The 22392-nt window shown below is 39.3% G+C and overlaps 1 protein-coding gene across 1 annotated transcript in view; it reads right to left on the bottom strand.

Moving 5' to 3' along the window:
• LOC117422716 (carboxyl-terminal PDZ ligand of neuronal nitric oxide synthase protein-like) overlaps positions 1–22392 on the bottom strand; it is a 49072-nt gene that overhangs the window by 22428 nt on the left and 4252 nt on the right. Inside the window, exons 3-4 of the mRNA XM_034037989.3 lie at positions 685–777; positions 321–379 (exon numbers count right to left, since the gene is read on the bottom strand). Coding sequence (XP_033893880.3) covers positions 321–379; positions 685–777 — 152 coding nt within the window. The remainder of the gene's footprint in view (positions 1–320; positions 380–684; positions 778–22392) is intronic.

Here is a 22392-nt window from a genome sequence, read left to right as displayed (position 1 = left end):
CTCATCCCTTTCATATCTAGTGATTGTTACAGAATCAGCAGGCAGAGCATTGCAATCGTAGAGGTACAATCTACAGCCTGCGCAGCTGTTCCAGTATCTAAAAGGTTAACTCTTTGCAAGATGCTTTAACTAAATTGTCACAAAAACTATTTTAACTTACAACAAACATTTCAGCAGTTTGCTGCCGTCTTTAGCTTTACATGCCTACCAATTATTATTCATTTCTGCAGAGTGGTCATTGATGTATTCCTTCATTATGAAGGCTACTGTAATATAGTAAAGCAGACTACATAATAATAAGGGCAATGGAAACCCCTTACCTGTAGATCGGGTCATGCATCACTAACATTTTGCTTTCATCCCACGTCCATTCTTTTCTCTGTCAAATGAAATTGCAACATATTTCATAAATAGTAATACTTTAAAACAAACAAACTAATAATACCCCCCCCCCACCCCCCCCAAGTATAGAAAGACCACATTATAAAATCTTATTTTTTAAAATAGTACTTTTTTTATTTGCTGTAATACAATAATCCCTACAGCTGTAGTGGAAACTCATTGACTACCCCTTTCCGGACCTTACATATTGTCCATGGACCAAAGCTGAACCCCAGGGCTGGGCACACAAGCCATACTGGTTTACCCTGGAACCTGTAGATTGTAAGCAGACGTCGTTCTTACCTTCTGTTTTTTTCTCAGCATCACTTTGACCCCGTCCACCGACACAATGATGCTCACTTTCTTCTTCTTGATATTCTTGGCTTTGAACTCATACTGCAGAAGAAAAAAATCAAACCATATTAAAGGACATACTGTTGTATTCGTTTGACGGTGTTTCCCATTCTCATATGAAAAGCCAGCATTGAGATTTCTGGTCAGGAAGCGAACGAGCGAAAGAAGCACACTGTAAACAGTTTGTGTTATTTGAATGAGATTTTGAATGAAACTAACCTCATACATTGAAGATTGGTCATAGATTAAATGTTTTGGATATTTCCCACAAAGAATAATGACCACGTATAGAATGAAGTGCTTCACATTGTTCTGTAGGCTAAACATGACAAAGAACAGCCTTGTACCTCCTGCTGTGTAATTGGGAAGCCATGCTTTCATGGTACAGTACCTTCAATTAGTTATGTTAACGAGATCCCCTCCAATATGAACAGCTCTTTGGCCTGAGTCTCCCATTTTGCATTTTCATCACTTCAATATTCCCTTTGCATAGTTCTGGCTAAAACGTTTTTTACAGGGGAAGGCTTTAAGGCTCTGCAATAAATAGAAACCGACACTCAAGGCGCCTCAAATGTTACATTCATTTCAATGGCATTATGTGGTTCCTCCAGAGCTCTCCCATGCATACAGTACCACCACGGAACTGTTTTTTAACATCAAGATTGCCTGCACGTCCAGTTCTAGTGGCTTTTACATGGCTGATTTCCCAGAAAAACCAACAAACTGATTCTGTACCAAAACAACTGAAATTAGAAGCCCATCATATAAACAAACCATACAACTAGTTCTGTTAATAAGAGCATTTTAACAGGGACTGACTGATCGTCAAGGTTATATACTGAATGCAGGATCAGTCATAAGGTCATTGTAGGCTTGTGGAAATGGGTACAGTGGCAAGCTTACTGGTCTGTGCCAACTGAAGTTAGAACATTTATTTCAATTAAGTAAACGGACATAAACTCATAGATTACTGTAAATCTTTGAATGTCATGCTCTTCGCTATAAGTGTTTGAACTTTACATGAGAAAGGTGCTTTTGAAGTTTTTTTTTTTTTATTTAGATAACCTCCAATGCAGATGAATCAAGCCCCTCCCCCTTCTAATCGCGGTGTCTCCGACTTATTATGAGACTCCCATGATTCCTTGCAGTCAGGAACTTGGAAGAAATCCTGGGACAGGGTGACTAGGACACTTCCTCATATTAAGTCCCCCAAAATAACGCCTTTCCTCCAGCCTGACGTCTATTTGCAGCCTAGCTCTTAATATAAAAGAAGGATTCGTGGTGTCAGTGTAGATGTCAGCTCATGAAATGTAGGTTATTGGTTTTGTCTCCCCAGCAGTGTTGAAGCGCTGCACTCTCGGTTTGTAAGCACTGCTGCTCCGCTCTAGTGGGACCCGAGGCATCTTATTATACAAACAATGCTTATTTTATTCATTTAGCGAGGGACCTCTTATGTGAGCAGAATAATCTTAGAGCATGCATTTCCTCAGGAGAGCTTCATCTTTGTTGAGTTGGCACAGCCAGTTGCATAACACTCCATGAAAACATTGGAAGAAGTTCAGTTATAGGTACGTCATGGGACTGAACTTAAAATGACAGACACAAAGCAGACGCTACCAGCTTCGTGATACACAGTCTGCTTGTAAAGACTCATTTTACCATACAGCGTCTAGCCACATTAAAAAACCAGCTCTTCCATAATTTAGACTCACCTGCTGAAATACAAAACGACTCTAAAAGATGAAAATACTAGGCATCTTAAAATGTGAATACCCTAATGCAATGCTATTGTTCTGTGTATTTTCTAAAACCATCCGTCAGTTCAGACAACATTAACTCAGCTAATCAAATCCTAAGCAGACAGACTATACAAAAGAGATAAACGAAGTCAAATGCAGCCTGTTCAAATGCAAAAGATTGCAAGCCCAAGGAATTTCCTTTGTGTAGCGAGCAGCGATTCCCATCCACCTGCATTTGATCATAACTCTTAACAAATAAAAAAGTAAGCGGCTTTACATTTTATTAAAATAACACATTAAAAAACTATTTAAAAATGAGATTGAGCTGCTAAAGACAGGAACATACGTCTTTACTAAAGATGCCTGTTTAACATTCAGAGTCGACTGAAGCAGAAGGCAGCACAGATGTAGTGTTTGACTAAGCACAGCTATAAGATCCAGTACAAGTCTTGCATAGCCTACTAGTATTTTACTGGGTTTTGAAGCTTCACCTGTTCACAGGCTGTCATGAAAAACCTTGACATACAGTATTTATGTCATGGGCTGATGCAGTGACAACAAACAAGCCTTCTGGAGATTTTGTTATCCTTCCTCCGCACACCGCCCATGAATTAAATATCGTATGTCATGTTTTCACATGAAGGGTAACATTTTCTTTAAATACGATATTAATAGGAAAAGCCTAACTCATATGAAAAGTACTGTCATAGGGCAATCTATAACTTTGTACAAGAACAAAATCAGTACAGAAGTGCAGTGTTTTGTGTTTGTGAAATTCCTCTTTTAAAATATCAAAGTAAAAATGTAGATCAAAGTTTGCTGCCATCTTAAAATATTTTGTATTTTGGGAATATCAACATTTTGTAAATTGTTTGTTTCCAATAATATGCAGTTAGCTTAGCAATAAAATGTACTTACAGCACGTTGCAATCAAAAAAAAAATCAGGTCACTAACTTTTCATGACATACTGCAACACACAAGGGCAGCAGTGTGGAGTAGTGGTTAGGGCTCTGGACTCTTGACCGGATAATAATGGGGCATTTGATAGGGTAACAGGTTTATTTTAGTGACGAGATATATTTTGTGGTAATATGGTACAAATTATACATATACATATAGCACCTTAATAACAGCAATACAGCAAACATATTACAGAACACATAGAAATGGGGCATTTGGCAATATGTTTTTTTAAAAGCCTGAATATCATTTGCATACCTGTTCCCTGCTAAAGTGCCACTACCACGGATAACACAGGCAATAATGGTGCTCTTTACTGCTGGAAACGACTCCCTTGGCAACACAGAGAATTTGCATATTCGTTGAAAGGAGCCATTTCCAGTTCCTATGAATGTAGATTGAATCGGCAGGTGTATGGTACTTGTAATTGCCCCCTGAATGAAGTCAATTGCTTGTCTGGGGGAATCGAACTTCCGAAGCCTAACAGAACGAAACAAACAAACAAGAAAAGCATTTACAGTGTTCAACAGACTTCACTGTCTTTACTGTGCAAGCCCGTGCAAGTGTGATTCCTCAACCTAAACCCGTGGTGAAATAGTGGTTTTGTAAAATACAACACAGCTACAGTATGTGCATGTACATACTGTAGATTTAAAAAATACATTGATTCCCTCCCATTTGCTGATAGGGCTAACAGGGAAATACTCTACACATCATTTTACACGTGCAACTTGCTGTGGCAAAATGAACACTTTTATGGGGAGCATAAGAAAAGTGAGTTTGTAGAGGTAGGGTTACAACCTTATTTACAAAAATAGGATGTTGTTTTTTTATTGTTCCTGGTGTTTTAGATTAGAATTATTCCTAACTTCTGTTCTAAACTTCCTTTTACTCGGATTCCGTTTTTGTATAAACACCTCGACATCTTACAAAACAGTAACCAGTTTGTTCAAATGGGCAATAAGAAAGTGCATCTTTCTGGACAAGTCACAAAAAAGGAGCTTTGATTGAGAAATTGAATCACTGTATTCTTATAATTCGCTGGATATTATTTACAAAGCCATTTATTCAGTGCCACCAGAATGTTAAGCATGCTGTAGGTCATGAAAGATCACTCGAATATGACTATTCAAATCGCATACTGTAGTCTATTCATGTCATATAATAGCTTCTATAACCTTCCATACTGTGTATCCTGGCAACCACGTGTATACAGAGCTAGGGACAGATGTGGGTTTGCATTTAATTATCTTCTATAGAAAAGCACGATCGAAATCCAATACATAAATCACTCTGCCACAAACACAGGAAGAATGACACACTATCTACATTTGATGGAAACAGCAGTAATAATACAGCCGTGTTAACAAAAAGCATAGGGCTCAGCTGGCTCAAACAAAATGGCTATGCATGAAAATGTATGTAGTATTGTAACACTAATGTTAGTTTAAATGCCCATCTACAGTATGTGTTATTTTCTGTGTGAATCTAAACACAACCTAAATCTAAATCCCTGGAGCAAATTGCATCCTCTAAGAAGCCATTGAGTGAGAATAATTAGTGACGGACGCATTAAGGGCAGCAGTGTGGAGTAGTGGTTAGGGCTCTGGACTCCTGACTGGAGGGATGTGGGTTCAATCCCCAGTGGGGGACACTGCTGTTGTACTCTTGAGCAAGGTACTTTACCTAGATTGCTCCAGTAAAAACCCAGCTGTATAAATGGGTAATTGTGTGTAAAATAATGTGATATCTGTATAATGTATGTAAAATAATGTGAATCTGTATAATGTGAAATAATGTGATATCTGGTAACAATTGTAAGTCGCCCTGGATAAGGGCGTCTGCTAAGAAATAAATAATAATAATAATAATAAGGCAGCTCCAAATGACATGAGCATCCTCTACAATTTATATTAATATAATTCCATACAGTATTTGCATTGCTGCATATGCAGCCTATAGCTATCATTCTTGTTTTGAAATCGGATTTGCCATCTTGCACAATAGCGTTGAAGCGTTCTACAGCTGTGCAATTAGGACAAGCATCTCTTAAAATCAGATACCCTCCTACAATTAGTGTTGAACATCTACAGGGCGGCACTGCGTGACATAACAGATAAGGAACTGCACAATGGAGGGAAGTCAAGCAAACCAGTGGGGCCCTGATTAAATCATTAAATGCCTCCCATGAAAAGGAAGATTGTATCTTATAAAGTGACCCGTGATTTGTAAACCATGGCATCCCTTCAAACTATATAGCAGCCTCTGTCTTTTGCCTAGTCTCTTTATTGGATGGGTGACATCATGTACAATGACATCACTTGACATTCCTTCTGCCCCACCCCCACCCCCACCCCCCCAACAACCATACATAATGCTGCGTGATTTACTATTCACATGTACTGTAGATCGCAGAGTGTTCTTTAGCATGACAGATTCCACTGATCTCCTCTCCCGTCTGGAAAGAAAGAGTCCCGATCCGTTATTTATTGAACTGTTCAAAAAGCAGCTGCAGGCGAACTATCGGTATCAGTGCGCATAACAAACCCCTCTCAGATTATTAACAGTTTGATGCTGCAGAACCCAGTCACTCCATTCTCTTTCATTCGTCCCCCAACATCAAATACCATGGAGTCAGGCACGTTTCACAACAATAATCAAAAACCAAAGCACAGTTATCCACTTATTATACTGCATGCAAGTCAGTCTGTCATAAGCCAATGCAAGTTAATTAGCATTACTGCATTCTTGTAGGTCTGACCTTCTGTACCTACCAGATGAGCCTCTGGAAAACCCATAGCCGGCTAGAAATCCAACCCCATAGTACATTTCTATTAGGGATCTTGTATTCCGTTTAATGCCCTACACTTTCAAACATGTTGAAACTGTCCAAACCAATCAAAAAGCCATCATGAAAAGCCCTCCATTAGTGCAGGCCCTTTTTTTTTATAATATACTGTATTACAAAATGAGTATACCGTACATGAGAACAATATGTGTCGCCTATATGGAAAAGACTTGAATAAATAACCATACACTGTATCCTCAACTGCATAATCGCAACTTCTGACAAGCCTATCGACGATGGTTAAGGTTTTAGAAAGATCTCTAAACGCTGGACACTTGGGAAACGTTTAAACTATATACTATTAACATTCCCAATGAGTAGGGTGTATTCAAGGGCCAGGTGTGGCACTCTGTGTGCAGTAAGAAAGTATATACTGTTCATTACTATCACATCTGAAAAAGCAAGAAGGACGTTTGTGAGCATTTCCTTAGGAGGTTCTTACAGTAGGTGTGCTCTATCCAATTCGAATGCCCCAAAACAATGGTACATTAACATACAAAAAACACCCAACACACTGGAACTGACTGGTTTATACTGAAAACAGTGGCATTTGAAGCCTTTAATCTGGCCTGGCTTAGGTTACATGTTGTTTCCATTTCAGGCTCTTGCTTGTTTAAATAAGTCTTTTCCAGCAGATGTGGGGAGAATACAACACTAGCACGCTGCTGTGCTTCTCTGGTTTCTCAAACATTCAATACTGTTCAGGCATCGGCTCTCCTGTGAAATCAATGATGGCTTTGGTTACTGTGGAAGAAATAAAGAAATCCAATGCTTTGGAGGGGGGGGACACTATTAATGCAGGAAATAGTACCGCACTATTCTTTCTGTTCTGGGACACTGATTTTAAATGTCTCCTGCTCTTGCTAATCTCAGCTATCGAGGTGTTACTCATGTAATTAATTGTTAACAGAGGGGAAAACTACAGTTTGAATAAGGCTTGTTTACAAGGTTAGAGTAAAAAGTGCTGTCCTTCTATTGGGAGTTCTGTTGAATCAATCACCTACAGTGACTGGTCCCATTTCCACTCAATCTACCCCATCCTAATTCACTTTTTGAACCTGAGCGGGTACAGTACACGTGCAGTACACAGAAAGAACCCAGCCCTGTGTGGTTTGCTGCTGTGTTATGCCGACTGAGTGTCAAAATAGATCAATATACAGTAAAATTGTTGCCGCATTTCCTTATTGATTATGCTTGGTTTCTGTCAGGTCCGAGCACATTATTTACCCAAGATTTTTTTCTCACGGCAGGTCATGAGCATTAGACAGAAATTCATGTGGAGTCACTGTGGCACAGCGACATGTTCTACGGGCCCAAAGTCACTCCTCATAAAGAAAAGGGTCACAGAATTAAATGGAGAACTGCCTCTGGAACACCAAAGAACTTATAAAACGAGACAAACACACAATCGCTCTTCTAATTGGCAATCCGTGTTTTTTGGTTGCTCAGGCTCACTCCTACACCGTAATTATTCCACCCCATTAAAAATAGGCTTATGTTTTAAAAAATTTAAGTCTGACTGCTTCTTAATCACACTGTGTCTGGAGCGCAGCAGACTGGTTCTGGGTCGGTGAGTTATTGGATTTTGTTTGCTTCGTAAAAGGTCTTTTAAAATTGTGCCTCTACTGCATTTCCTAGAACGTCTTCTCATTTAAGATTAAAAAAAATATATTTTGTAATTATAACTCAATAGAGAGAATTCTAGAAAGAATATTGCAGTACTGCATGGTTCACTTCACTCTCTTGGCAAGTGTTCAAAGAACATTACCTGACCCTGTCAGCTCAGATGCATCTGTGTGAGATATATTGAACCCAATGCAGGCTAATACCGGTCAGAAAAACTTTACCTTTACACAATATTGACATGCTGCTTTTTCATCTAAGGGTGAACACTTTCTTTTCATGCTTGAGTGCAGCAGAGCATGGGATGGATGGATAGCAGAACAGACACTAGTCTGCTTGTCACCTCTATTCAGCTTTGCAAGGTTAGGTTGTCTGCAGTGCAGTTGTCCCTTTATCAAAATCTGAGACAAACTAACCCGGATTAATAATTATTATAATAATTCACATATGAGAAATCATGAGGGTCTGTCAAAATTCCAGTTCATCTTATCTTGTGTACTGATGTCATCCCGTGCATAGAACATAATTATAAAGTTTAATACTAGTTCCGAAGTACAAAATGAATAATAAGCAATATATGCATGAGACGTCTCTTACTGTAATATGTCAGACATGATTTTGCACAGCCCAAACTGTTCTCGTATAACAATAAGGGACACCCTACATAACCTATTAAAGTAACTTTCCATTTCCAGACAGCATTTAAGATCAGAAGCCAATATCCACAAGGATTTTTTGTACTCATTTCAGTCTGCTGTAATGCATTTGTGTGACCAGCAGGTGGCGCTGGTGTATATACTTGTCAGTGTCGTGGTGCTAGTTTAAAAGTATAGGTCATATTCCTTATTGTTACAACCAGGAGGGGCAAGCATGCCTTAATCATCTTCTCCTTAGCAATCTCTTACAGGTTTTTCATGTAAGTAGATGCTTTTGCAGTACCACTGGGGCTTTTTACTGTTCCTATTTGCTACCTCTGCAGACTTACTTAAGATTTGCATTAACTGCAGCTGGTGTGCTAGAAGCAACCAAACTGCAGCTGGTGAGCTAGAAGCAACCAAACTACCCTAGAGCTCTTAGGAAGGGAATGTGTTTCCGTGCCGTTGACTTATAACCGGCAATATGATCTGTGAGGTCTGGAGCCTGAACATCCTCATGGGGCAGTGGAGAAAATGAAAAGCATGCAACATTTCCAGGGCAGGAAGCAAGAGGTAGGACAGTGATTAATTGGGCATCATTACTGGCTATCAGGAACACCCCCTTCAAAATAAATGAACTGTTATTCTGGACTCTGGGTTAGCTTGGCAGGTTTCCCATTGTCTGAAACATGTATGACTTTCTGTGCAGGAAACATATTACTCATATCCTTAAACATAAGCAGATTTCCTTTATTTTGTATTTTATTTAAGGAATTATATGGAAAATCCTCTGTGATCATTTGCATTAAAAATTAAAGGAATGATACACATATTTAATGTTGTACTATCTTCCAGTTTTGCATATGAAGGTGCAGTATATGTTGGAGTTCTGCTTTAGCAAATCTGCAGTTTTAAGAATATTCTTTATTTACAGACAACAGTGCTCATTATTTAGTTTGTTTTTCAACTGGTACTGCCATTATGCCTGGAGCTATCATGTTCATAAAAAACCTCAAACGATATAAGAAATACACTCATGAATACAAAATACAATTCTATATTAATTAAACAAGCTCTTCTTCTATAGGGATTTCAAGTCACTATCATTCGATATCCTGACTCAGTACAAAATCAGTATGCAGCCATAGCTCTGCCTTGCAAGTACAAAACGTGCCTATGCACTACTCTACCCTAAGTCACAGACATCTTACAGGGCACTAAATACACTTCCCTTCAGCAAGGCCAAACCCGAGCGGTTTCCTGACAGACCTATCAGGAAGAAATCGGTTTTGCAATAGCCGGAAAGCAAACACGGAGAAAACAATACAAAATATAAACATAAAAAACACAGATTCACCCATTTTCACCCAAATGCTGTATCAAAAATCAAAGAAATGTAACATTAGTACCACCATGCTCTTAAAGACTTTTAATGACACTATGACTATGTGTCAGCACCATGACTTACAGTAGTGTGCACATTGTTTGAGCACCCCTTGTTTGATATTATTATTACTCCCTGCAACTGTTTTTACAAAGAGAACTGTATATAACCTTGAAATGATGTATTTGTATTTGTCAGACATGACTTCTCTAGAGTGTAACAACCATTTTTATTATTCTGAGTGATACTAGGAGGACAATTATAGCATGTAAAAGTAAAAAAAAAATGTCTTCTCTTGTCTAACAGTCCTACAGAACTAGGTACAGCTTTCTTTTTTTTTCCTTTTTGTCGAGCAAAATAAAAAGAGATCAACGCCAACCCCACACGTCCTGAAAAAGGTATCGCACAAAGAATCTGCACCAGAGAAAATAAAGAGGAACGGGTCCGTTCTCAGCGGATAAAGGCGGATTTCTAAACTGACAAAACTGACAACTTGCAAGCTGAAATCTTTGCTACAGCCCGGCAGATCACATCAAAGAGGGACCTGATGCTACATCTGTCAGGAAGCACTCCTGAATGCCAATTAAAATCGAATGCAGGCAGGACGCCAAGTCTCTTAAAAACGAGTGGGGAAGAGGCATGCATAAAGGGACTGTCACTGACATACAAGGGTATTCCTACAGAAAAAGTCATAAGCGATTCTCGAATGTCCACTACAATTGTCAACTACTGTACACCTTTCAACGTGGCTGTTTAACATACTATATGTGCACAGAATAATATCTTGGATGGTAGACCCGAGACTCAAAACAGCCCAGGCTGCAGAAGGTTTTTGGTGTCTGTGCATTTGTCATAAATGAGAAGATTTCTTTGCATGCTCAGACAAATCTAATAAAGGAGAACCATGCATGAACTTTTATTTGATGAGAAATGTACATCATGGTTTTAATTACATACGCAAATCAATTATGCATAGGAAGTGTTTGTCTGTGAAATTGGTTGAAGTGTCAATTTGACACAAGGGCATCACATTTAAACAGTTGCAACCCCCTCCATCAACACAGATCAATTAAAAAGAGAATTCCTACTTCTTACTTTAGTGCTTTTGCAAACGAATGTAATCAGCAGATTTGCACCCAGGTACTAAAACTAATTGGGAGGGGTGTTTCATTCTGGTTCAAAGGCAAAGCTAATAAATCAATGCATACGATACGGCCATGAAGCTGTGAACAAGCGGTATCGTAAGCGCTGCAGTCGAATCTCTACCCTCACAAGTGTGTGTGAGGAATACATTGCAAACCGACAGGAGGGATTTGGGGATAATTCCTGCGTTGACAGGCAACTGGACAATTTACAACCAGGAGGACTAGGGCTGGCTCTCGCTTGACGGCAGTCTTGAAGAATGGCTTGGCATGGGTCTTGTGTTTACAGAAGCCTGACATTCAATTTAAGAAGGAGATTACCTCCTGTTTAACCGAGTTGGGCTCCATGCGTTTTGATCTGGTCTGCTTTTAATATTAGTCATTTTTATTAAAATCAGGTGGCTTTATCCATTGCAAAAAGTTTTTGGTGGAATAGCATGGGACAAACATGACTAAATCACAGATGACCAACGCAATTTAAATAATATCTGATATGCATGCACATGGGAAAAGTACTGGAAACGTAAAGGACACATAAGGACCTTTTTATTTTATTGTGTTACATGTTCCCATGTGTTGCTACAACTGTTTACGTAAGGTGTGTGTATTGTTTAAATTTTATTTTTACATTTTGACCACTTTTTTAAACTTTTGAATTGCATTCTCTGCCTCAAGATGGCTTCCTATGTACTCGCATGGACCTCTCAGAACTACATTTCCCATCATCCTCCTGCTCACATATGTAACAAAGATGGATTTACCAGCGAGCATTTGGCAATTGCACAGGTGGGGACTGAACAGATTTGACACAACAGCAAGGGCCTAACAAGAGGCAAGAACACTGATTTGAAATCCTTGATTGGCACTTCAAGGACTGCAATACAAATATAATGACACTTATAGAATGAATTCCCTGCGAATGGTTCACTGCACTCAAAAGAATTATGTAAGATTTCATGTAAAGTCGATTCTCACTGTTCTGCTCTACCATGAATAGATTCCTGAAAACACCTTTATACTGTCCTAATGAAATGGCCTCAGGCAGATTTAAAGTGACCTTGCTGTTCTGACTTTAAGCTGGTGAGCATCTGATGAAGCGATCCCCTGCATCCAGACTTGAATTCCATTTTAATCACTTTTCAGAAGAAGCAAACTCCATTTCTGGCTACTTGTTTGGTGCCAGATTGAGTCGACAGAGAGAGAGAGAGAAGGGGGGAAAGGTTAAAGAGAAATACCTTTGAAAGACAGGCAGTAAAATATGAGTGCTTTGTGTTGACATAGTAGTCTGACTTTAACAAGAATTCAGCCGTCCGAACAGAAAGATAAACACCAAATATTAAATGCAGGGGTGAGAAGTCTTGCACAAGTCTGCCAGTCCTGGAGGAAATTTGGGCCAATCTTCAGCTTAACTGAGTGCCAAGAGAGCCTGCCAGCTGGGAAACAAGCCAGAGCACTGCCCGGAGGCAGCGTGTTTTCTGTTCACAAGAAAACGGAACATCAGAATGGAGGAGGGAAAGACGACTATCAGCAGTGTGCACATGTATCAGAACACCTCAAGATCTGTCATTTATATCCTCCACATACCTACCTGCATGAAAACCTCAGGGGTGACAGTTGCTTTAATTAGGCATTGTATACAACTTCTAAAAGTCCCATGCATTTTACCATTTGTGGCTGTGTTCCTTTTCTCTTAGTGACTTTCAAAAAAACACAGCCAGAGGTTCTGTTGAAAATGCATGCGTTCTCAGCCATAGGAAATGGCCAACTGTTAGAGTCAAGGGAAAAAGCACACTGACAAATGTAGAACGGCTTCTACTGACCAGGTGTTGAGCTCAACTCTGTGCAGTGCCACACGACTTTGACAGCTAGCCCTGGAGACACTTGCCTTTCACCGATGTACAAATCAGAAAATTACTTGTGAAATCCCTGGCTTAAAAAGCAGGCCAGTGCAGACTGACAAAAGCTGGAGGGTCGGGTGAATAGCACGACTGAGAAAAAGGATTGCAGTCAAATGTATCGACTGGCCAGTCTACTGAAATAAAAGGTCTGACCCTTACTTTACAGACTCTAGTAAGATCTGAACTATAATATTCACGGTGGAATTAAACAAGACCATCTAGAGCAGGCTCTTTCAGTGCGTTCCAACCAGGCCCTTAAATACTTGAATTAATTCCTAGGTTCAATTAAAGAATTGTAGCAAGCCTCTGGACTGCTCAATTCAGTATTTAAGGGCATGACAGGCACAAGTCCAGGATGGAATAGATGAAAGATCTACCACTAATCTAGCATTTCGTTTCTGACATTCAAGATCTGAAACTCATTAAACTGCCGTGTTCTGCAGCAGTTGCAGTAAGTATTACTTGATTTGGGCATAAGAAATTCAGTCGTGGTCAGAACTGTAGAAATGACCAAAGGTTTCCATACAGATTTTTAAAAGTTGCATCAGTCAGCAATTTGACCCCAACGACAGCAAAGCAACCGCCAGAGGAATTTCTAAACTGGTTGAGATTTACAGTCCAGACACTGCGGAATTCAAAGAGAAACCAAACACTGAACAGCAAGACAGCTGGATTGAATTGAGCCCCCAGCCAGTTTCTCATCTACAGTGATAATGGATAGACTGCCTACCTCAAATTAGCTTCACAAATATTTTTAATGGTTACCTGCAGAGTACTAATCTAGGAAGACCATATCAAAAGGATTTCATCCATGTGAAAATATATGGAGATTCATAACTCAAGCAACACTGTAGGAGCATTGTGAAAAACTGATGGGGACGTGGAGGATGATATGCAAAGGAAAAATGTCTATGACAGAGATGCTCTGTGATGCACAGTTTGGCCACCAGAGGATTTTCAATAATGTCGACATTAAGGCAGAATTGAAAAACAATGCAAAACAATAATGTTATGTGAATTATTAATCACCCGGTATAATTTACAAGAAGCATTACAGTAAAGGCAGCCTGTGTTACTTTTCTGCACAAACATTTCCAAAGTTTCCACTTTTAAGATAGTTGCCATAAATGTGGTACTGTGCTTGTGTACTTTCATCTTCAAAACCATCAATTTTAAAAAAGAGTAAAGCCCCCTACGGCAAAACTATGTAATTAAAACATTAAAATAGAAATGCAATAAATGCGACGTTGCAGTTCTGGTAAACCCAAGCCAGATGGAATGTATTTTAGAAATAGTATTCATCATCGTCATGGAGATTTAGGGAGTATCCAATCTCAGTTTATTTATTATGCTCCTCCATTAAGTTCTGTCCTGGAAGCTGCTTGATGTACCCAGAACCTTCTTGATTCATTTACTTACTTTACCCACTCAGTAACACTGCGTCGCGGATATTGTACTGGATATTCCACCTGGCCCTTGAATGGTTGAAAGTAAGAAAACATAAAGGTAAATTAAAACTGAAAAAAACCTTTCCGATTTAATAAAGCTGGGATCGTTACACACCACACAAGAAGCTTCCATTTTGCATTGTGGTTAAGACACTCGCTGGCGGTGTGCAGAGTCTCCAGTTTGAACACAGTATTTGCTCAGTTTACTGCAGTAGGTATTTAACATGCTAAGAGAACACCCTGGGAAGCAAGCAAAGTGTTCTCTTAGCCAAAGTGTACTCCAAAATGGAGTTGGCCACCAGACACAGCATGAATCAATAAATAAATACATCTTTATTACCGGTCATGACGCACATGCATAAACATATCAAATGAACTGAATAAGTAAGAGAAAAGCAACAGGCAAGTGTATGTTAATAAACTAACTGTCAAACTAAATTAACACAGCACCCCTACACACGTTAAAAAATAAACTAACTGTCAAACTAAATTAACACAGCACCCCTACACACATTAAAAAAATGCAGCAGCAGCTCTAGATTAATTATGAATACATGTAAAGGAGCAATATTCAAGACACGTACAAAATTATTTACCAGAATGGTGAAGCAACTCACCAGAACGGGAAATGCCAAATTGCTTGGCCGACTTGTGTCTGATTCATGTTTTTTTCAAGCACTCAAACAATTTCAAAGTTTTTGTAGCAAGAGAAAGAGTCACGTTTTGCCATTTTGTTTACATGTCACTTTGTAGGGGTGAGGTGCACTCGTGGAAATCAGAATACAAAACGAGTCAATGATATGACAGCGATTCTGGAAAGATTTCATAAACCAATCAGTGTGCCTCAAGACACATCGCGATGACAAGTCACTTTTGAAAAGACTGAATAAAACATTTTAATTTAAGTTTGATGATGAGTTATCACGTTACAAAACAGTACTGTATCCGTTGTCAACAAATCGTTTTAGTGCCAGAAGGTGTTCTTTTAAGCCAAGTTCCTGTTCCTTTAGCCAGAGCATTTACAATGGAAAAAATCAGTTTCACCACAAGGGTGCTCCCTTAGGCAAACTGTTCTCTTAGGAGGTGTTCCTATACTCGGGAGACCGCAACACAAAACAAATTACAAGTACCACTTCAAATCGATCTGCTACTCTGCCTGAGGCCTGACATACTGCCAAGCTCAGTAATACATATAGTAACCCAATATCCGAGGAGCCAGCAGTCAGCCCTTTGCACAAAGCAGATTTGCAATAAGGTTAACTTATTATCATCATTAGTATTATTATTATTATTAGTTATTTATTTAGCACACAGCTTTATCCAAGGTGACTTACGGGGGTTACAGGGCAATACAGGGTTACAGTGCAAAAGCAATATTTAAATACAGTATAGTTTACATTAACGGCAAATTATACTACTAAAATACAATATGAATTAGAGGCAACAAGTTAGGGTTACAAAAATGTAACCTACAATTATATAATAGTTGTTCAATAGTGCCAGGACAGTGTATCAGCTGAGGATCCAGTAATGTGGTGCTTAGGTCAGGCGAGTACAGTACATAGTAGGTCTAAACTGTTTCTGAATGTTTTTTTTATGCACACTAAATTGGCACAAATTGTCACTGCAGAATGACAGACCCATTTCCTCTCTCTGGAAATCTATGCCGCACACTATATAGCTTCACACTAAGGGAAATTAAAAGCCATTCATATTCCCTTGGGTCTGAAACAGCTACTTAACTAGCCACTGCTCAAGCATGGCACTCTGTGTAGCAGCTACAGTGGCTGCTTGAAGTCAGAGGGAAGCTATACTGTACATACCAGCATTATACAGGTTCAAGAAAACTGTGCAAAATAGACAAATGGACAGTATTCAAGACTGTTACAATGAAACCCTGGGAAATACAGAAGTGTAGAATAAAACCTTTACTGTTTTGAAGGAACTGTATTAACATTTTATATGCCTCAGTCTCTTCTGTAAAGTTGCATACTTCTATATTATTTAATCATTGAAAACATTTAACAGTTAAAAAGCAGATTATTTTTATTAAAATCCTGAGTTAAAGCTTTATGAATAGGCCCCTCTGGTTCACTGCGGTGGTCGCATGGATCTGTGAAGATTCTTGAAGAGACATTTTTCCCTTTCCTCCCTGCTGAGAGAAAGAAGATTGGATCCTGGGGATTCCACCTTCTTAAAAGGTCAATCAAAGGGAGTTCAACTGGGCCAAGAGCGGAGGGGGGGGGGGGGGGGGGGGGGGGGGGGGGGGGGATAAGGGCTCTGATTACGTCCAACTCTCTGTATTCCAGACTGAAGGCTCAAAGCTTAACTTAATGTCTTTTTTCTTGTTTAGATTCACTTTGTATACCATTTTCTGTTCCAGTCGTCACATCATGGTGGCTTTTAAAACCTCTGACATTTAAAGCACCTCTGTGGCGTTAATAGAGCTCTCAAACATGTTTTCTCTCAATGCACAGTCCCTACAACTCTCTGCCTCTAATAGATGTAAGAATTACATCAGTAGGAAATACCGCAGAACAAATGTGTTTTTTCTTACAGGACAAATGAATTGGGTATCAGCTGTACGATGGGATAAGACATGTTTGAGAGCTCTACAGAGGCCACAGCTGTTTTTTTTTTTAAAGACAGAAAATGATACACTGATTCCAAACAGCAAGAAGTTGTTAAGTTCCTGTGATATTTCATACCCAGAAAAAGCTGCTCTTTAAGACATACATTTTAGTAATGAAGGACACCTCAACTGGAGCTCACACTGCTTTTAATTACACAGAAAGGCCTCACCAGTAAATCTCAGCTGACACGCGGGCCCTGGAGTATTTAAATCAACCAGTCTCTGGCTGTTACGATACCACAGCACTACAGGTCAACACCTTGTACTGAGCAAAAGGGCAGCAAGGATTTTCATTAAAAAGGAATTGGACACTGCAATAAACACAAAGAGCCTTTCTCTGCTGGTCATCCGTTAAAAACATTCACATTGGATTAGGGCAAGTGTTGCTTTAGGGAAACAGATGTACGTGAAATTGTCTCCAACATACAGTAGAATCTTAGTCTAAAGATTATGTGCGTCAAGACATTAGCCTCAAGGAAATATAGACATACAGAGCTGGACAAAACAATGGAAACCCATGCAATAGGAATCACAGTGCTGTTCCTCACATGACCGGTAAAGTGGGCACTCAGGTGCTTCCACAGACCCATTGCATAGCAGTTTGATCCATTCCTGGTTTTACTTTGGGTATAAATACACACCTGAGCTTGTTACCTATACACTGTGGCTAATCAAGCGTGTATTAAAACCTGGCATGTGTGAAACTGCTATGCAATATGAGTCTCATTTTGCTCCCTGTGCTTCTGTATCCAAGAAAGAACCTGCCAACTCCTATTATCTGAACACTCGCAGCTTGTCAAACCTGTCAAGTTTTTCTCTTTTTCAAAAAGTTGGACTTATCAAATACTCGCTCCATCAACCACTTGGCAATGCAATCGAATGCGTTGCGGCGTATATCCAAAAGCAATGTTAGCAATGGCTGGATGCTACATCTGCCGTCAGTACAATGAAACAAAGACTCCTTTATGTTCCTGCCTGGAATCACAGGCTTCCTATTGGGTTTTGAAATTTTTCAACAATTCGTTCCAGATTATCTTTGTCTCTTGCAGTATTATAACTGATGAACAACCATGCAAATTCAGGAGCCTTAAACCCGGTCTTGTTCAGTATTTTGACCTTGTAGACATCCGAGTGCTCCTTCTGGCTTCGTTGTCAGCATAAGAAAGTCATCACTTTTCCAGTGTGTTCTGGCATGAAGTTCCAGCAGCAGGGAGCCCTTGGTTTCAGTTAGTTTAGTTGTATTTGTACAAACTAGAATAATGCATTTCCCCCAAGGCAGAGGCATGATTTTTCTTTTAGAAACTGGATTCAAAGTGAAGATGTTAGCATGAGAGATTCTTAATAGCTGTATACTATAATAGACCCTGCAACTGCAATTTCTTTGAATTTCAATTTATTGATATAGTGCCTTTCATATCATAGTATCTCAAAGCACTTTATATGTTGGTTAAAACAGAACAAGATCCAGTATCAAGTAGTAAAAATGACAAACCAGTAATAATTTATAAAAGTGAAGTACACAGTATAGAGTACCGAGGTAAATGCAGAGGGTAGTAACGTATAGTTTAAGAAGATCAACCATGGGTTAATATATGCTAAAAGGCAGGGTTAACTGCTAGCACTGTTATATTGCTCTCCGACACAATACTTGGAGGGTAACAGTGTGTGACTGTCACGCCTATGGATCTATGCACTGTTCTTTTGCAATGAATTCACTAAGGAATGAGTCCTAAATTAACCCTCCAGGCATCTTTCACCTCCTTTCCTTCCCACTCACGAATTCTGCCAGTAGACCATTGGCCTGATCTGCTGCTCCCCTATTTGCATTTGAAAATGGAACGTGAGAAAGGAGTGGTTCGGGCAGACACAGTCCCAAGGTTACTTACTGCAAAACAAAACAACCGCTGCCTTCAGGAAATGAATGAATAATCAAGCATCCATTCAAGCACCAGTATTTATATAATGTAATCTGCTTTGCATTGAAAGAAACTAACACACATGAGACTTTTTTTCATGATTACAGTGAATTCACAAGCCACAGATTTGTAGCCCTTGACAATACTGACTGACCTACCGTACGCTGATGGCACTGCTGTCCACCCAGGATTACTGGAAAATAATGAAAATGAACCAAGCAGAAGCCCCAAACACAGACCTACTTCATGTTCTCTCTGAGGAAATGCAAATCAGAATTGGTGATTCATTTCACAGAAATCTACCTGCAGACCTGCCGCTCAGCTGGAACTGAAGTCTGGACTGCGCTAGCAATTGAAGAAGAAGCCGCCTATAAATTATCAAGCATCAAGCCTGGTGATAAACTTCAATGTGCTCGGTAAATTTCTCAATATTAAAACAGCAGCCATATGGACACTTCATCAGATAAAAAATAAAAAACAGCTGAGCTGGAAGAAGAACGCTGCGGGTTTTGAGTTTTAAAAAATGGGACGAGAGACAAAAAATGAAGTGTTTCAACACAATGTTGTGTTTCAACACAACATTGCCATTTTACACAAATGTATCTTCGATCAAGCACAGATGAATGTCGAATCCAAGTACTGGTACAGGGCTCAATCAAGTAAAAGATGTGTATTTTTATTTATTATTATTATTAACCCAACAATTTTTGAAATGAGAAAAACTACTTTTTTAGGTACAGTAACTAGATTTAGTTTCTTGTACAAAACAAATTTTTTCCTGTCCTGCAACACGTAATGCACTGCATATCAAAAAATCCTGACTTGTGAGGCTGGATTTAAAAAATAATATAGAAGGGTGGATAAGCACTGGATCATTCATATAGGATACAGAAATGGGCTTTACTTTAAAAGCCTATATAACCTATGATGTCGGGTATATGGTAGGATATACAGACTTTAAATCCCTAAAGAAGTACTGGAAGTGGGACAGTCAATTCCACGAGTATAACATTGTTTAAACACTTCATTATAAATGCTGAGAAACATGGATAAACAACAACTCATCCATGCATCCCGATTGTTTCCAGAGCTGTCAGATTTCAAATCGATGCACTTTCACAATGCAATTAATTACTTTTGATTAGCACAGCACCGTGCATGCGGAATGATCTGGTTCAGAGAAGCAATTACTGCAAGTTGCAAAACATTAGCCTGCAATGATCGGCCCTATTGCTTTGCATTATTTAGGGTCACTGAAGGCAGCTCTATTGTTGACTTAAGTTTCCTTCTAATCTTGTGAAGCTTATTCTAACACAACACTTCCAAAACGTTTGAAGATAAACTCCCTGTTGGTACGCCTGTGGATATGAGGTTCAGCATTCGTGCTACTAGATCGAAATTCTTCCACGATCACATCCCCAGTCATTTGTACGATTCAGAGTGCTTTCAATCATTCCTAATGACTCCAGGGACATTCTCATGGGTTTCTGATGCAATGTCAAGAGTAATCCCCGCAGCACTGCGGCTCCTGGCAACTACACAAAAACAGAATGTTTTTTCAAGGTGCTGTTTTAATGAAATAAATCACATTTGATAAAACATTTTTGAAATTACACTCTTCTTGTGTTAAAGACGCCAGCAACGTCTAAAACAGCAGACTATCAAACTGTATGTTATTCTAAAACAGACTTCGGATAGTTTTAAAACTCAGAAGCTCATTCTCATAAAAGATTAAAAATGAAAAGAAGGTACAAAAAGCCCAACACAGAAATAATTGTGCATTCATTTTTAGAGAAAACAATCCTGTATATTCCACATACAGTACGAACAGACTAATTTCACCCAGAACGGAAAATAAATTGGAAAATGCACTCACAATTCTTATACCAGCCCCATGCCCACCAGCACAGAAATGACTCAAATAAAATGAGTTCCATTAGAGCAGCTCTCTGGACAAAATAATGCACTGAAATTAGCCCTAGAAAAGTCTGCTACATCTGCAGTACACGTATACTCTCCAACAAGTATTGGGACATCATGAGAGGCAGGCAATTTACTTTTATAACAAATGTATTAAGATGTTCCGATTTCTTTATTTAAAGATTCAATCTCATAATACTCATGCAATTCACCTCCACCCTTATGGGGGAATTTATCACTTGGGGTTGCACCCCATTATTGGCAACCAACAAATTAACCCAACCAAATGTGTTTTTTGACAACTTTTTGTAGCCGTTATATCACCTGCTCCTGCCATAGGGCCAAATGCACTTCACCCGATAGCTGCCTTCAGACCTCCTCACAACAGAACTGCAAAGCACTTAGCTGGCAACTTGGCACACATCCAAATGCACTGCAGCCAGTTCACACCTCTGTGACTTGACATTACACCATTTATAAAGTACACTGTAAACAGACCTAAAGGGGGGTTCCGTATGACTTTCAAAGTGATCCAAAGAATACATGACTCAAGCACTAAGAAGACACATCACAGAGGTAGTTACCAGACGTTATAGATCATAGGAGTAAGTAAATGTGTCAGACAAAGCCAAGACACTAATATACTGAGATATGTTAATAAATAATTATTTATACAGGAAAGACCTGCACTGAAGAGACTCAGTGACTTCCTTTTATTGTATACAGTAATTCCTTCTGTTCCAGGAGACTGCCAACGACAAAGACAGCTCACATTTCAACTTTAGTGCTACTGAAGATCTAATGATTGAGTTTAGGTTATGGGTGTGTTAGGAGGCTAGGAACTGTAGTTTTTATTTTTGTAGCACTGCTAGTTTTTTCCTGTGGGGTAAACAGTAGTCCCTTCATTTCCCCTAGGCTGAATGCGTTGCAGAGATACTGACTGGATGAGCTCTTATGTACAGAAGGTTATTAAGGCTTATGTGTTTTATTCTAAATGGAAAGCCCACTGGCATGTAAAAAAACATTTTTTTTTTTCAAATGTTGCTTATGTTTGTTTGGCACTGACTCAGAGCTCGCCTTTAATGGGAAGGGAAACTCGATAACAAAAAGGGGGTGTATACAGTACATGTCAGCACCTGGAAAACATGATGTAGACAACATCAAAGTGAACCGAAGGGATTCCAAGAACCCCAGGTACTTGTTTTGTATCACCCATGGGTCTGTCTTTATTGATGAACCAGCACTGTATTCATCAGTATCATGGTAATGAGAAGCAGACATTTTCTGTGGGCAGCAAACAATGTATGTAAGGTACAGGTGGGGTCCTATTAACTTGCCTGTGTCACTGTAAATATAAGACATGGATAACTTGCCTGCAGTAGAAACTCAGCACAGGTGATGAATTCATCTCAACAAGGGCACAGAGTGGTTTTGTATGCAGCCTGTTCTAGTAGCCTCATTTAGATGAGTCCCTTAATGGTGCCCAAGTATCTCAGAGCCTATAACCGTCA

Source organism: Acipenser ruthenus, chromosome 15 (genome assembly GCF_902713425.1).
Source record: "Acipenser ruthenus chromosome 15, fAciRut3.2 maternal haplotype, whole genome shotgun sequence".
In the NCBI taxonomy this organism is placed as follows: domain Eukaryota; kingdom Metazoa; phylum Chordata; class Actinopteri; order Acipenseriformes; family Acipenseridae; genus Acipenser; species Acipenser ruthenus.
The sequence above is the reverse complement of the archived record's forward strand: the minus strand, read 5'-3'. Positions and strand labels throughout refer to the sequence as shown.